Raw genomic sequence first — 17,372 nt, 5'->3', positions numbered from 1 at the left:
TTAAATAATCAATTAATTATATAAATGATAATAATCAAATTTTTAAAATTGATTACCATACATGACTTTACATATTTTTCCTAACAATCAATTACCATATTTAACATAGATCAAATTTTTAAGAAAGCAACAAAAAAAATAAAGTTAAAAAATAAAATTATAACATTTAAGTTATATATAAAATTATAACATTTAAAATTATAAAAAAATAAATTTAAAATAATTAAACTATATATAAAATAAAGATAATTTAAATAATTAATTAATTATATAAATAATAATAATCAAAATTTTAAAATTGATTATCCATATATGACTTTACATATTCCTCCTAGCAATTAATTAACACATTTAAGACAGGTCACATTTTTAAAAAAACAATCAAAAAAATAAAGTTAAAAAATAAAATTATAACATTTAAGCTATATATAAAATTATAACATTTAAAATTATAAAAAAATAAATTTAAATTAATTAAACTATATATAAAATAAAAATAAAATAAAAAATTTACTTGATAGTCGGTATTCGACGATATTACCTGATATCTCAAGATTTCTCCCGATTTAAAAAATTCTAATTTTTCTGTAATTTATTTCAATTAAAATTTTATGTTAATACTTAAAAATTAATAATATGGATTAGATATTGGCTCTTCATATATCAACATGCTTACACATTCTCCAAACACTATTTAGCCATGAAAAAAATTATTTACATGTTCCAAAAATTACACGTTTTTTACAAATCTAGACTTAATTAATGACCTATAAAAATTCTATTTTAGGTAAGCCAAAAAAATTACAAAAATATAATAAAATATCAAAATAGTAACTGGAAATGGGCGGGAAAAAATTTGATGGCTGTTTTGTTATAATATATATATAGATTAATTAAACTATATATAAAATAAAGATAATTTAAATAATCAATTAATTATATAAATGATAATAATCAAATTTTCAAAATTGATTATCCATAACTTTACATATTTCTCCTAATAATCAATTATTACATTTAAGATAGTTCAAATTTTTAAGAAAGTAACAAAAAAAATAAAGTTAAAAAATAAAATTATAATATTTAAATTATATATAAAATTATAACATTTAAAAATATATATAAAAAAATTAATTAAACTATATATAAAATAAGAATAATTTAAATAATCAATTAATTATATAAATGATAATAATCAAATTTTTAAAATTAATTATCTATAACTTTACATATTTCTCCTGACAATCAATTATCACATTTAAGATAGGTCAAATTTTTAAGAAAGTAATAAAAAAATAAAATTATAATATTTAAATTATATATAAAATTATAACATTTAAAAATATAAAAAATAAATTTAAATTAATTAAACTATATATAAAATAAGAATAATTTAAATAATCAATTAATTATATAAATGATAATAATCAAATTTTCAAAATTGATTATCCATACATGACTTTACATATTTCTCCTGACAATCAATTACCATATTTAACATAGATCAAATTTTTAAGAAAGCAACAAAAAAATAAAGTTAAAAAATAAAATTATAACATTTAAAATTATAATAAAATAAATATAAATTAATTAAACTATATAAAATAAAGATAATTTAAATAATTAATTAATTATATAAATGATAATAATCAAATTTTCAAAATTAATTATACATACATGACTTTACATATTTCTCTTGTCAACCAATTATTACATTTAAGACATGTCACATTTTTAAGAAAGCAACAAACAAAAATAAAGTTAAAAAATAAAATTATAACATTTAAGTTATATATAAAATTATAACATTTAAAATTATAAAAAAATAAATTTAAAATAATTAAACTATATATAAAATAAAAATAATTTAAATAATTAATTAATTATATAAATAATAATAATCAATATTTTAAAATTGATTATCCATATATGACTTTATATATTTCTCCTAACAATTAATTAACACATTTAAGACAGGTCACATTTTTAAAAAAACAATCAAAAAAATAAAGTTAAAAAATAAAATTATAACATTTAAGTTATATAAAAAATGATAACATTTAAAATTATAAAAAAATAAATTTAAATTAATTAAACTATATATAAAATAAAATAAAAAATTTACTTGATAGTCGGTATTCGACGATATTACCTGATATCTCAAGATTTCTCCCGATTTAAAAAAGTCTCATTTTTCTGTAATTTATTTCAATTAAAATTTTATGTTAATATTTAAAAATTAATAATATGAATTAGATATTGGCTCTTCATATACTAACATGCTTACACATTCTCCAAATACTATTCAGTCATGAAAAAAATCATTTACATGTTCAAAAAACTACACATTTTTCACAAATCTAGACTTAATTAATGACCTATAAAAATTCTATTTTGGGTAAGCAAAAAAAATTACAAAAACATAATAAAATATCAAAATAATAACTGAAAATAGGCGGGAAAAAATTTGACGGCTGTTTTGTTATAATATATATATAGATTTGTTGTTTTCTTAAAAATGTGACATGTCTTAAATGTGGTAATTGATTGCTAGGAAAAATATGTAAAGTCATGTATGTATAATTAATTTTGAAAATTTGATTACTATCATTTATATAATTAATTATTTATTTAAATTATTTTTATTTTATGTAGTTTAATTAATTTAAATTTATTTTCTTATAATTTTAAATGTTATATTTTATATATAACTTAAATATTATAATTTTTTTTTAATTTTATTTTTTTTGTTGCTTTCTTAAAAATTTGATCTGTCTTAAATGTGGTAATTGATTGTCAGGAAAAATATGTAAAGTCATATTTGGATAATCAATTTTGAAAATTTGATTATTATTATTTTCATAATTAATTGATTATTTAAATTATTCTTATTTTATATATAGTTTAATTAATTTAAATTTATTTTTTATATTTTAAAATATTATAATTTTATATATAATTTAAATATTATAATTTTACTTTTTAACTTTTTTTTTATTATTTTTTTAAAATTTGACCTCTCTTAAATGTGGTAATTGATTGTTAAACATGTAAAATCATGGATAATCAATTTTGAAAATTTGATTATTACCATTTATATAATTAATTGATTATTTAAATTATCTTTATTTTATATATAGTTTAATTAATTTAAATTTATTTTCGTATAATTTTAAATATTATAATTTTAAATATAACTTAAATGTTATAATTTTATTTTTTAACTTTTTTGTACTTCTTTAATAATTTGACCTATCTTCAATGTGGTAATTAATTATTAGGAGAAATATATAAAGTTGGATAATCAATTTTGAAAATTTGATTATTATTATTTATATAATTAATTGATTATTTAAATTATCTTTATTTTACATACAATTTAATTAATTTAAATTTATTTTTTATAATTTTAAATGTCATAATTTTATTTTTCAACTTAATTGATTATTGTCATTTATTTAATTCTCCTTTTTTCCATTGGTCTACTCCGAATATGTGCTATATGTTGGACTTGGAGAAATTAAATATAAATTAAATTTGTGTTTTGAAAATTATGTTAAGTAAGATTCAGATTGTGTGGCAAAGCGTGAAAAAAAAAGAGAAACTTAATGGTGACATGTGATTTGATAAATTGAGAGAAGTTGAAGAATTTGAAGAAAGAAAAATTAATAGAATAAAACAAATATCTCTCTCTCTTCTTCCTCTTCATTCCCGTTCAACACTTTCATTTCCTTTTTTCTCCTTTCTCAATTCTTCTTCTTAAATTTTCTCTTCTTCTTTACTTTTATTTAGTAAATTTTAACCGTATTTTTTTATCTAGTTTAGTCTTCTGGTATAATATAGCACCACTATTCTGTGAAGTGAGTGATATGAATGCAACTAGAAAAAATTAGGCATTGAGGGTTCGTGTGGCACGCACATATGAGACAAATACATGTGAAAATTAAAAAAAAAAAAAACGTCTACCATTGAATGCATATTTTAGAATAAAGAGGTTGGTTATCTTTTTTTTTTTTTCCTGTTATCGTGTAATTTTTGTATTTTTTTACTCATTGCTTATTGTATTACATGTTAATTTAGGTTTATTTTCTATATGGTTTCGGGATAGAGTTATGTACTTTTTATTATTTGTCTACCCTTGAATGTATATAAGGAAATCTTTCAAAATTTATAATTATTTTGTTGTATTCTCATGATTGTAACACGATTATTTTGTTTATTTTTTACTTATTTATTGTGATTTTCATTTATTATAATTACTAAATTATACAACTTTTACTTTAACGATTTATTTTTTTTTGACGATATTCATGTATCGCATGGCTAATCGCCCATCCACTAGTTATTATCATAAATTACTTCCCTCCCCAGACCCAAATTCAGATAACAAGCATGACCATTTACAAAATTCAAATTATTAATATATTTCTCAAATTTCATGTTACTTAAACTACGACTCGACAAAATAAACACAAAGATGTGTCACACGTGGAGGCCCTTAGTTACGATGTGCGTCACACACTTGGACTCTTAAATAAATGAAAAATAGCCTCAGGCCATGTAACTAAAGACCGAGGAGAGAGAGCGAGCGAGCAATACGACAATGGTGCAATTAATCTCCATTTCCATCCACTCAATCCCACGACCCCCCCGCCTGTGTGATCGAGATCGGACGGTCACCAACCACGTGGGCCCCTCCTCCCTCCCTCCGTCATTTTCTCCACAAAAACGTGCCTTCTAGACACTTCCTTTTCTCATCAAACTTTGATTTTTGGCACTCGTGTAACTCATTTGATAAATCATATTTATAAAAAATATTATATATTAATAAAATTTATAATAATTCCATTTAAAATTAAAAATAAATTCAGTCACTATTATAAACTATTATTAATTTTGACTTAAATTATTATGAATTTTAAATGTGTCACATTAATTTATAGAGATTATTTGTGGGTATAATTATAACGCTCCATTTTTCAAGTCCGTTATAACTTAAGACAATTTTTGAATAATAATTTTTTTTAAAAAACTATTACTAGACCATCTCATTCCTTATGTTCATCTTAAAATTTTCATACATCTATCTCGAAAGAGAATTATCATAAACATCAAATGCGAAAGATAGAATCGAACCTAACATTTTATTATTAATCATAAATTAATTCTTACATCCTCATTAACCATAATTAAGGTTATACATCATCATTTCTCAAAACATTCAAAATTCAAAATAGCATAACTTAAATACATGGGGTACATAACGTACATTCAACTCATCATACAATTCATTATGCACTTTGCTAAGTGTCATTTCATGTCTCATTTATGCTACAATCTCTATTTAGAACGTTTGAATATTTCAGGAGCAAAACTCAAGTTAGATGATGAATCATCTAAGTAAGAGAACAAAACATTTAATTCTTATGTATGTATGCAATGCACATAACATCATAAATCTCTGTTTGAGTTGATTGCACCTTAAGATTACTTATCATTTTTACAGTCTCCATGCCAGACTGAGATGTATGGGTGCACTCTTAGCAAAATAAATGTACCAGTACCTAATTCCAAACCTATGCAACGTATGACTGTGAATCTCATCATGCTTATATATATATATATTTCATCATCAATACATATAAATACAATCTATATAACATACTCACATCAAAACATAACAACATGACAAAATCATTTACATAAAATTAGATTTTGGGATCGAACCACTTACCTTTAGCACTAAGTTTGAAAAACGAGCATTGCCTCAATTTGTGTGCTCGACCTTGATTTTTGTGCCAACCCTCAAAAGTTGCACCAATAATTTTATCTCGAGCACAACAATCCTATAAATCATATTTAATCACTAAATATTTCAAAACATTAATTTCCTCATTTTCTATGCATTTTCTTCCATTTCTCATTCTAAAAATCCAAATAAATACCTTCGGGACTATTTTCTCCAATCTTTTTCCACAACAATTCATTAAAATCTAAAAACATCAAAGGAAAATTATTAGACTTACCTCAAACCCTTATTTGCAAACAAAACGAGGCTGATCAGTGAAGAAACTGAGACATCGAGAAGCCAAACACCAAATCTTTTTGCACAGGTTTACTCATCTTATTTTTCCCAATTTTCTAAGATTTTCTTTCAGATTTTTCAGGCCTCCCACGTGCCCACACGCACTAAGGCGAGTGGCCGCGCATGAAGACCAACCCGTGTGACCCATGTGCCGATCGTCTTCTCCAGTGACGACACATCAAATTTTTTTGAAACCGATTCATTTGATCCCTCTCTTCCAATCGATCATTATGGCCAACTTTTAGCCTCAAAGGAGCACCGGAGAGCTTCCATTTTGCCGGCCAAAGCCTAGGCCAGATCGCTTGCCTCAAAACTTCAGCGAAGCTCGAACAACCATTAAAACTCCACTAAAATGCCTCAAATGCTCAAAAATGCTTCCTTAGGCCACGGGCAACAAAAGCCCTATGATTTGAAAAGCCAATTCGTTAGAAATCAGGAGTAATTTGAAGCAAAAAATGTTTAAAATCCTCGACCACTCGAGCTCTATTTATAAGCAAATTTGAAGCTTGAAAACCCCTTTGGCCACTTAATACCATGCCTTATGAGTCTCTACGCTCCCTAGATCGGTCTGGAAGCAACCCTAACCAACCAAAAATGCAACTTGCAGGCTTAACAAAATCGGCGAACTATTCGATCGATTTTTTTTCTCGAAATTCAGCCACCTTGGTGGCCGTTGTCGGCCATGACTTGACCCAAAGGCATCCCTGACCAACCCTCGTGGGCTGACAATGGCTAAATTGGGCGACGGGGTGGGTTGGTCGGCCATGGCTGTTTACAGGTTTTCATGAAATTGTATTTTGGCCCCTCAAACTTTGGCTTTCTCACTTTAGCCCATTTTCACAAAGCCCCTCAACTTTTTCATAATTGCATTTAAGACACTCAAGTCCTAAAACATCCATTTCATTACCAAAGATTTCAAAAAAATATCATTTCGACCTCTTGGCAATTTTGAAAAACTATATTTAGGCCCGAATCTTTGTTTTGGCCGCAAATCCTTTCGTTTCTTCCTGAACCCACTGAAGGGTTGTTCTACCTACTGAATATGAATTCTCTCAAGGTTCCGTTGACTTCCTAGAAACCCTCTACGATAATTCGATTTTGCAGTCTAAATCGTAACTACATTTTAGCTGTATCGAAAATCGTTTTTTATCTAATTTCTTTCGATGCCATAAATCATGCCTCGATGTTCTCATAAATACCATAATATTTTCTTTTGGCATCTCGACTCCAGGGCACTCCCTGTAGTCGATTCGATCATTTATAACAGTAAGAAATTACTTTATATCCTCAATTTATCTGCAAATTTCACTTTTGCTCCAAGATAATTTACTCTTGAGCCCTTTTAAAAATATGGATTATTACAATAATATTATTTCATACTTATGTATCCAATCTCAATTGAGAATGATGATAATAGAACTTAGTTACTATTTGAATTTTTAGGATTCTACTGCAATATTTGTTATTGATGAGGGAATATTTACAGGGGGGCAATTTTACTGTACTATCCCTGGGAGGTTACCATTAACTCGGAGCCATGTGTGCCAGTAAAGACCAATATGCGATCGCCACGTGTCAAGACTTAGGAGCTCCGCTTATCTTTATAATCTTTATTATGATTTTGAACTGGAAAGAGATAAAGAAGAATATTAAGTCAACCAATGATATCTTTAAATATCCCAAGAATTATCTCTATTAGGGAAGATTATCTTTTCTCCCCATGGAAAAGGGATCAACCTCTCTTTTTGAAATATATCTTATCTCCTAAGGGAAAGGCCACGGGACATCTATAAATAGAGGGCAACCTCTACAGGTATGGGGATCTGACTCCTAAGGGACTCATATATTATTTTTCCATTACTATTATACTCCTCAAAAACCCTATGAACTGACTTGAGCGTCGGAGGGATCACGGGGAGCAAGTCCCCACCCTTTTTGCAGGTACTTGGTTCAAGACAGAAGAAGGTGATCGGCTCTGCATCATCAATTGGCGCCCACCGTGGGGCCCTTGTTTTTCTTTTTGTCTGCCAAGTATAATCTCAAGCCACTCGAAGCACAATCAGATTGAGTGGGAAAGAAAAGGTTTCACGTATGTGGCCTCATTAACGATATGCTCCCTGGTTTAATATTTATACATCGATCACTGTTACATAAAAGGAAAAAAATAGCTGGAGGCACTATGCGTATCAACTATTAATTTATGTGTGTAAAGATCAATTTTTGTATGTGTCAATTTTTGCTGTTTTCCCATAAGCTTGGCTCTTATGTGACCTCCGAAAAAATGGGAGAAAAAATTGGGAGCGGTAATCCAGGAGAAAGAAGATGTTCATTTTATTTTATAGATCCTATGAGGCTTGATTTTGCCATCCTATGCGGCTTTATGTTAAAATAAAACCTTTTAGAGGCTGAAAAAAAAGACAAGCAGAATCAATGGATGAAGTTTCACGGCAGCAAGGTACTGCTAATTTTTCTAATCCATTGAGTCTATGTGTTTGTTTATCATCATTGCTTATTAATTTCACTTGTTGAGGTCAAAAACCTCAAGATGATGAAGCTTGATTTTGTTCATGCTGTATACATTATATTTCTCTGGCCTATCTTTTGGGCTACAATGTCAATAAAGGGCTTTTCCAATAAGCATAGCATCTTTTTCTACCCATGGGGGTTTTATTCCATGACGGCAGCAAGGGCCAAATTGGGCTAGCTCCGAACCCTCAAAGTGATGGCCAATGGTTAGTAGGATGCATCTTTGCATGACAAGACGGTAGAGATGGCTATCGCGGACGTAGGCATCAAAACCGAACCGCGAAAATTAAATATGAATATTATTTTGGATTGCGGACGTAGACATTTCACTGAACCGCGAAGACAAAATACGAGCATTATTTCGGAATACGGACGTAGGCATCAAGACCGAACCGCAAAGACAAAATATGAACATTATCTCTGATTGCGGACGTAGGCATCAAGCCGAACCGTGAAAACAAAATATGGATGTTATTTCGGATTGTGGAAGTAGGCATTTCGCCGAAAATAAAATATGGATATTCTTTAAAATCCCGTCATCAACTACAATTCAAGCCAGCATGTGCACATGAAGACCGAGGGTCTGAAATGCCTCGACAACGCAAGAGTAAAGGATCAGATATGATCCTCGGGGGGCCTCGAACCCCTGAACACTCAAAAACAAAGGATCAGATATGATCCTCGGGGGGCCTCGAACCCCCGAACACTCAAAAACAAAGGATCAGATATGATTCTCGGGGGGCCCCGAACCCCTGAACACTCAAAAACAAAGGGTCACATATGATCCTCGAACTCCTGACAACTCAAAATCAAAGGGGACCACCCCTAATAATTAAGGAACGACTTCGAGGCTTTGAACCTCGACCACCGAAGACCAAAGGAGACCACCCCTACTAATTAAGGCACCAGTTCGGAGGCTACGAACCTCCGCCAAATGAAGACCAAAGGGGACCACCCCTACTAATTAAGGCACCAGTTCGGAGGCTACGAACCTCCGCCAAATGAAGACCAAATGGGACCACCCCTACTAATTAAGGCACCAGTTCGAGGGCTATGAACCTCCGCCAAATGAAGACCAAAGGGGACCACCCCTACTAATTAAGGCACCAGTTCGGAGGCTACGAACCTCCGCCAAATGAAGACCAAAAGGCATCAGTTCGGAGGCTACGAACCTCCGCCAAACGAAGACCAAAGGGACCATAGCCTCAACCAACACAGCTTCAGCCAACGGCCCCGAAGGTAAGGCGCGCAACCTCGACTAACACAGCTTCGACCAAACGACCCCGAAGATAAGGCAAGCGGCCTCGGCCCCTACAGCCTCAGCCAACGGCCTCCGAAGACGAGGCATGCAGCCTCAGCCACCGCAGCCTCGGCCAGCGGCCCCCAAAGATCAGGCACGCGGCCTCGGCCACCATAGCCTCGGCCAGTGGCCCCCGAAGACAAGGCACACAGCCTCGGCCAGCGGCCTCAAAGATAAGGAAAATTCTCGAACGTTACTATCACCTCGAGCGACCTAATCACCCTTCGCATGGGATGACTGAAAAGGCACCGGGAGACTTAAAAAGCGAATTCAGCATCTGAGACTGCTAACCCAAATTTTTAGTAGAACTTTTTTATAGAGGCTCAGAAAAACAGTGACAACTACTCCTTCAGCTGCCCAACCTCCTTACTCGATCAGCTCAAGGAGTGGGGGGCAAGTGATGAGGGAATATTTACAGGGGGCAATTTTACTGTACTACCCCTGGGAGGTTACCATTAACTCGGAGCCATGTGTGCCAGTAAAGACTAATATGCGATCGCCACGTGTCAAGACTTAGGAGCTCCGCTTATCTTTATAATCTTTATTATGATTTTGAACTGGAAAGAGATAAATAAGAAGATTAAGTCAACCAATGATATCTTTAAATATCTCAAGAATTATCTCTATTAGGAAAGATTATCTTTTCTCCCCATGGAAAAAGGATCAACCTCTCTTTTTGAAATATATCTTATCTCCTAAGGGAAAGGCCACGGGACATCTATAAATAGAGGGCAACCTCTACAGGTATGGGGATCTGACTCCTAAGGGACTCATATATTATTTTTCCATTACTATTATACTCCTAAAAAACCCTATGAACTGACTTGAGCATCGGAGGGATCACGGGGAGCAAGTCCCCACCCTTTTTGCAGGTACTTGGTTCGAGACAGAAGAATGTGATCGGCTCCGCATCATCAGTTATGGATTGTCTTTGAGTCAATTAGATGGTATGTAAATAAGAGAAGGAAAAGTGAGGGCTGCCTTGGAACTTGCTAGAATAACTCTTTAACCATTAGTTGAGCAATTCTAGAGGATTAAAGTTTTTGTGTGCAAGTAAATTAGAATGTAAGCATACCTTCTTTTCAATTTGACATTCATCTTATATCATTGTGAAGTTTACAAGCATGAATTGTTATGCTAAAAGATAATCTCAAAGAAAGAAGCTCTTAGGCCCACCAAAGGTAAAAGTGTGACCGGGAGGTCAAAATGTGAACAAGAGACTCACGAGAGGCTTAACTTAGGGATTGTTGTGGCCAAGAAGCTGTTAAGATCACCTAATGACGAATATGGCTAAGTATCTAAGATCGAGACCAAGTGACCTCACTTGGGAATAGTGTCGTACTTGATATTTTGAGATCCTGAAGTGAAATGTAAAAATGAGCCCTGAATTGACCATAAGGGCGAGCCATCAAGCATCGACCACCGGCCACAAGGGCGAGCTAACGAGGGTGTAAATTCACATCTCCAACTAGTAAGAGAAATGGCAAACACAATCCTACAAATTTAAGTGTCATTGAATCGTAAAATTAAAAAAAAAATAATTTCACAAAATATTGGGGGAGCAAATAAAGGAAAATGTTAAGTTTGAAGATTAGGTCATTGAATCGTGCAAATTTGGGCAATTAAAAGTCGTTAACCACTGTCGGTGGGGCCCACCTACGGCGACGAAGCATCGGAGCCGTGAGCCGGAGGCCGATCTCAATGCGCAAAAGGCCAAAGCGGCGAAACCCGAGAGAAAGAAATTCCGAAGCATATAAAATGAGTTCAATTAAAAAAACGCATGGATCACGAAAAACGAGAGGGTGCTATATAAACTGCGCACCCGAGGCGCACCAACCAACCATCCAGCCTTCTCTGCGCTGCACTCCGATCCGCTCCACGCTAACGTGTGCACTCTCCTCTCCTTCTCGCCTCCCATGGCGATTTCCCTGCAATTCGGCCGCTTCACCACCGGCACCGAGCTCTCCTCCCTCCCGGTCATCAGAGTCTTCCCCTGCCGGAAGCCTTTCTCCGTCCGATGCGCCGCCGGGGATTCCGATTCCTCGTCCTCCGTCGCCGTTGATTCGGACTTCGACGCGAAGGTGTTCCGGAAGAACTTGACGAGGAGCGAGAATTACAACCGCAAAGGGTTTGGATACAAGGAGGAGACTCTCAAGCTCATGAATCGCGAGTACACGAGTGAGTTCTCTCGATTTCTTGTGCTTGAGACTTGAGAGCCAGTCGTTCGTGGAGAGAGAACGGAAGAAAAGATAACAGAGCAACTTCTTTCTTAGTGCTTCTTAATTGTGTTTCTTTTTGGCTTTGTATAATCATTTCTAGAGTTGATTTTCATTCCAATCTGATGGCATTCAATTCTTTAAAAATCTTCGATTTGCCGCTTGTTTCTGCAGTTAATCCGAGCATAAGTTGATAATCCAATCGATTTGCGGCATCTGTTTGGCTAGAAAACTGGCACAAAAAAAAAAAAAAAAACTAAGGAAGTTTCAAGTTATTGATTTTTGTTCTTGACCTAGTAAAGTAGAAGGAAGGCTCAATTTAACTCGGAACTTCTCTTTTTTGGAATTGGGAACTTTGTTTTCTGTGCTCATCAGTTTATTGGATAATTTCAGGTGACATCATAAAGACTTTGAAGGAAAACGGAAATCAATATACGTGGGGAAACGTTACTGTAAAACTTGCTGAAGCGTATGGATTTTGCTGGGGTGTTGAACGGGCGGTCCAGATTGCCTATGAGGCTAGAAAGCAGTTTCCTGAGGAGAGGATTTGGATCACAAATGAAATTATTCACAACCCAACTGTCAACAAGGTCTATCATTTTTTCCCCATCTTCCACAATAATTGGGAATTTTGAGCCCTGTATATCTACTTAGGCTTGCTAATACCTATTTGCTATTTGGATGTCATTTTTGGGTAACAAAGATGGATCCACTTGTGTCTTATTAATTATGACTTCTTACGAAGGGCAATTTTGACAGTTAAGAAATTTCTTTTGCACGGTTGTATTGGTGACTGGGAGCTATAACATAACTTCGTTGAACTTGAACTACTCAAAAGTCAAAGTGCATCATTGCAGAAGAATGATAGTGCATTCATTTGGGTAATGCAAGGGGATGTGGAGACAAAATTAATGCTTATTAAGATGATGAGAAGAAAACGTGCAAGCATGTGTTTCAACCAAAATTATGGTCCTTTCAGCAGATTGGCAAAACAAATGGATGACCCCAATTGTTGGGAGTCTTGATACAAAGCATAATAATTCTTGGAATCATCGGACAATGCATAACTGTGTCAGAAGGGATTTGAATCAATATCTGATAAGTTAGCTTCACACAAAATTTAGAACACAATTTTATTAGTTTATTTTCTTGGTAGCTTATGATGTAATTTATCAACAATGAACTATAATCACAACCCTTAAAACCCAATACGTGGGTTTGGCTACATGAATTGTAGTTTCCCAACCTCTTCAAGTTGTAATTTGTCATTTGTATATATTTATGAAATTTTGCAATTTTTTTGATACTGAAATGAGTCTTGTGCATTTTGTTTTCCGTGCTTTCTTGTTCTGTATGTTTGTAAATTTATGATTGTTTGACATCAGTTTCGTTTTTCTAAGGGTTTTATATCTTCTTTTGACTCAGTTTTCAGGACTGCAAAGAACCAACTGCAATATTTGTGAAGTATAGTAAATATTTTGCTCGTGCTTATATGTTTTTGGTGTTAGTGGGCTAGCTACTTTGAATGTGAACTTACATAATCTTACTTTGCACAGAAGTATGAATCTTATTCCTGAATTAATTAAGGTCGATACCTCAGTCTCTCAGTTGACCTGTTTCAAAATTTGGATTTTGATTTCTAGTTGTCCTTTTATAGGATCACATGAATTTTTGAAATCTTTGATGTTCTGCTTTTATTTGATTTCCATTTGAACCGAAATCACAATCAATGCTTTCCCACAAGAGAGTTGACTTTATTGAAGCAAAATTATTTCCTCTGTTGATGCTATAGAAGGCAGTTGGACAAGTCTTCCCTTGTTCAGTGTCCAATGTTCTCCTCTTTTTGATAACCATTTAATTCATCTAATAAATTATATGTTTTGTCATGCAGAGGTTAGAAGAGATGGGGGTTCAAAATGTTCCTCTTAATGATGGCAAGAAACAATTCGATGTTGTTGAAAAGGATGATGTTGTAATTTTGCCTGCTTTTGGAGCTTCAGTAGATGAGATGTTGGTTTTGAGTGACAAAAACGTCCAAATTGTTGATACAACTTGTCCGTGGGTATCTAAGGTATCTTTTCCAGTCAACGAGCAACTGCTTATTTGATTTTTCTTTTTTTTCCTGTAGTGCTTTAATTATATGCCCTTTTCCCTCAAAATATAAGACTTGTCATTTGTAATTTCTATTAAGGTTTGGAATACTGTTGAGAAGCACAAGAAGGGAGAGTATACTTCAATTATTCATGGTAAATATGCTCATGAGGAGACCATAGCAACTGCATCTTTTGCAGGAACATATATCATTGTGAAGAACATGGCAGAGGTATTTTGATTGTGGCTGCTATTATTTGTTGAAATTTGCACTGTAATATTTTCAAATTCTCTTCACTTGAAGGAATTTTTATAGTCTGTCCAAGAATTAAGCCCCGTCTTTGCTACAAGGTTTTAATTATATGAGTTTCTTAACTTTATCTAGGCAACATATGTTTGTGATTACATTCTTGGGGGTGAACTTGATGGCTCTAGCTCAACCAAAGAGGCATTTTTAGAGGTAAGTTTTGGTAGCTTTTGTACCCAGTTTGTAAATATTCCAGAATGCCAAGTGTGATGAATTTCTGCTTTGCCACAGAAATTCAAGTTTGCTGTTTCAAAGGGATTTGATCCAGACAGAGACTTGGTTAAAGTTGGTATTGCAAACCAAACCACAATGCTTAAGGGTGAAACTGAAGAGATTGGTTAGTTATTTTTCTACTCTGCTCTTTATTATATTTACCCACAACTTGCAAGTTGTGCTTCCTAAGTTTGTCTTCATGTTTTACAGGGAAATTAGCGGAGAGGACTATGATGCGTAGATATGGAGTGGAAAATATCAACGACCACTTCATAAGCTTCAATACAATCTGCGATGCTACTCAAGTATCTTCTCCCCTCATCTATTGTTTTTTTCATTTTGATGGCACCGGTTTTGTTTCTGGTCTATTCTTATTTAATATTGTCTGACACACTGGGATTTTTTATCCATCTGTTCATGCTTATGTGCTTCGGTCTTTTTCTTACCCTTTTTCATGTTCTGATATGGAAACTTGTCTTGTGCATGTTGCATTTGGTCCATGGACCAGTTGGGCACTCTTTTAGGGAGTTCAAATCGTAAATGGCTTGCATTTATCAACCACGTGATAACCATTGTTTTTTCCTGTCCTTTTGTTTTCCCTTTATGAAGCCTTTTTACATGACATTTTGTCAAAATACCACAAACAAAAACCTGTGGTGACCTTTTGCCCATTTGTGTTACACAAATTCTGAAGGCAAGAATGCATAAAAGTGAAACAGAACATGATGCGACCTGGCTCTAAGTATTAATTGTTTCTTTTTGGCCTCCATGAAGTTTCTTCTAATTGATTTCTCTCTCTCTATGTCAGGAGCGACAAGATGCCATATATAAGCTGGTTGAGCAACAGATGGATCTCATGCTAGTTGTTGGTGGGTGGAACTCAAGTAACACTTCTCACCTACAGGAGATTGCAGAGGCTCGTGGAATTCCATCGTACTGGGTAGACAGTGAGCAGAGAATTGGTCCTGGAAACAAAATCAGTTACAAATTGATGGTAAGTTTGTGTGAATAATTCCATTGTGGCAATTGATCATTGGATATGAAATCTAATTGACTAATTCTCTCTTATGTTGATGTTGCACCATTGTAACAGCATGGTGAGCTGGTTGAGAAAGAGAACTTTCTACCAGAGGGTCCAATTACAATAGGAGTAACATCGGGGGCCTCTACTCCTGATAAGGTAATTGCATTTAACAGGATTTATCTTTTTTGCAATACGCAATCCATATTGCCGGATTTTGCTACTTACATATAACAGGAGCAACAATATATTAAGTCTGAATTCTAGTTTGCCAATCATTTCTATATATAGTCTTATGTTCTGTAAAAACCTCGTACAGCTATAGCTCTTATATGCTTCAGTAAAGTAAAGGTCATTGAACGGTGATAGAATGATCTATAGTTCAGTACCAGAAACACCTTTAACACTAATACTATTGCAATCACATCATCTTCTAGCGTAAGGTCTTTGTGCCATTAGCTTAAAACAGTCATAATTACTGTCTTAATGACTTCGAGCAGGTTGTTGAAGATGTTCTTATCAAGGTGTTCGACATCAAACGTGAAGAAGCCCTGCAGCTGGCGTAGGTTGAGGCTCACTGTTAATATGTAAGCAAATACTGCTGTATTTTATTTTGATGGAAGTATTAGAAGGAAAGCATCATGTACCCACTGTAACGTTAAATATATAAATATGCTATAGATGTAAGCAATATTATCAGTTTCCCATCCCCCCCCCCACAATAATTTCTTCCATCTTTTTTCCCTCTTCAGAACCTGAATCACCTCTCTCCCTTCTTCAGGAGGCTTTCCCTCCATTGAAACAGGTTCCTCCACCTCCAACTCACAACTGAGAACATCTTTACATATAATCCCCTGTCCACAAGAACCCAAATAAAAGTTCACTTGTGTTGGGGTTTGGCTAGGGAAGACATTCAGCGAATCTATCTAGGTTCTTCTATAAACACATGAAAGTAAGAACCAGAAGCAACACGCAAAAAGATGCTGCTTCTGGCTTTCTTCGTTTTGTTTTTGGTTATGCATAGTTTAGTTTTTGTCATTTTAGACTGGAAGCATGCAGCACTCAAGAATAGAGATCCTCTAACTAAACACTAGTTGTAAGAATGAGAAATTCCCTTTCTTGGACTCTTAAAAGGCCCAACATGAGAATGGATCTAGGCACCTCTTAAAGAAGATCTACTTGATTGTCTTCTTTTTTATACATACATTTTTAGTAAAAAAGAGTAAAGTTGCTTAATAATTCTTCTATTATCATTTGTAAGAATGCCATGCCTATGCCCCTCCCGGTGCTCGCATTTGTGGAAAAGAGATCTACTGGGTATACTGTGAACGAACTTGATATATTATGGAAAAGAGAGAGTAATTGAAGGTTTGCACATACCAAAGGAAGAAAGCAATAGTTGTGAAAAAAATTAGCTCAATGTTATGTTAAACATGCCCTAATTTCCAGGGCAGGGGAAGGGGCAGTATACTATTGTTTACCCAATGGGCAACAGTTCTGATGGGATCCGCCTAATGCTGATGACCATGCAATAAACTGAGCTCGTTTGTTTTATCTTTTTTTGGGTATTTTTGGGCCTCTTTGAGAGGTTGGAGAAGCTAATTTTTTTTTTT

General features: G+C 33.5%; 1 protein-coding gene across 1 annotated transcript; it reads left to right on the top strand.

Moving 5' to 3' along the window:
- The first annotated feature begins 11,711 nt into the window (after positions 1–11,711).
- On the top strand, positions 11,712–16,450 carry LOC127801948 (4-hydroxy-3-methylbut-2-enyl diphosphate reductase, chloroplastic). Its single transcript, XM_052337496.1, has 10 exons — positions 11,712–12,089; positions 12,521–12,717; positions 14,019–14,198; positions 14,319–14,450; positions 14,604–14,678; positions 14,757–14,862; positions 14,949–15,043; positions 15,547–15,732; positions 15,832–15,918; positions 16,260–16,450. The coding sequence occupies exons 1-10, from the start codon at positions 11,828–11,830 to the stop codon at positions 16,323–16,325; spliced, it is 1,386 nt and encodes a 461-aa protein (XP_052193456.1). The 5' UTR covers positions 11,712–11,827; the 3' UTR covers positions 16,326–16,450.
- Positions 16,451–17,372: the final 922 nt, after the last annotated feature.

Source organism: Diospyros lotus, chromosome 5 (genome assembly GCF_014633365.1).
Source record: "Diospyros lotus cultivar Yz01 chromosome 5, ASM1463336v1, whole genome shotgun sequence".
Lineage (NCBI taxonomy): Eukaryota > Viridiplantae > Streptophyta > Magnoliopsida > Ericales > Ebenaceae > Diospyros > Diospyros lotus.
The sequence above is the reverse complement of the archived record's forward strand: the minus strand, read 5'-3'. Positions and strand labels throughout refer to the sequence as shown.

What these genes read in the sequence shown, in the direction of transcription:
- LOC127801948 (XM_052337496.1), top strand. Translation starts at nt 11,828, where the DNA reads ATGGCGATTTCCCTGCAATTCGGCCGCTTCACCACCGGCACCGAGCTC. An exon ending in AAATCAGTTACAAATTGATG is followed by an intron (nt 15,733 to 15,831) that starts GTAAGTTTGTGT and finishes CCATTGTAACAG; the next exon opens with CATGGTGAGCTGGTTGAGAA. An exon ending in GGGCCTCTACTCCTGATAAG is followed by an intron (nt 15,919 to 16,259) that starts GTAATTGCATTT and finishes GACTTCGAGCAG; the next exon opens with GTTGTTGAAGATGTTCTTAT.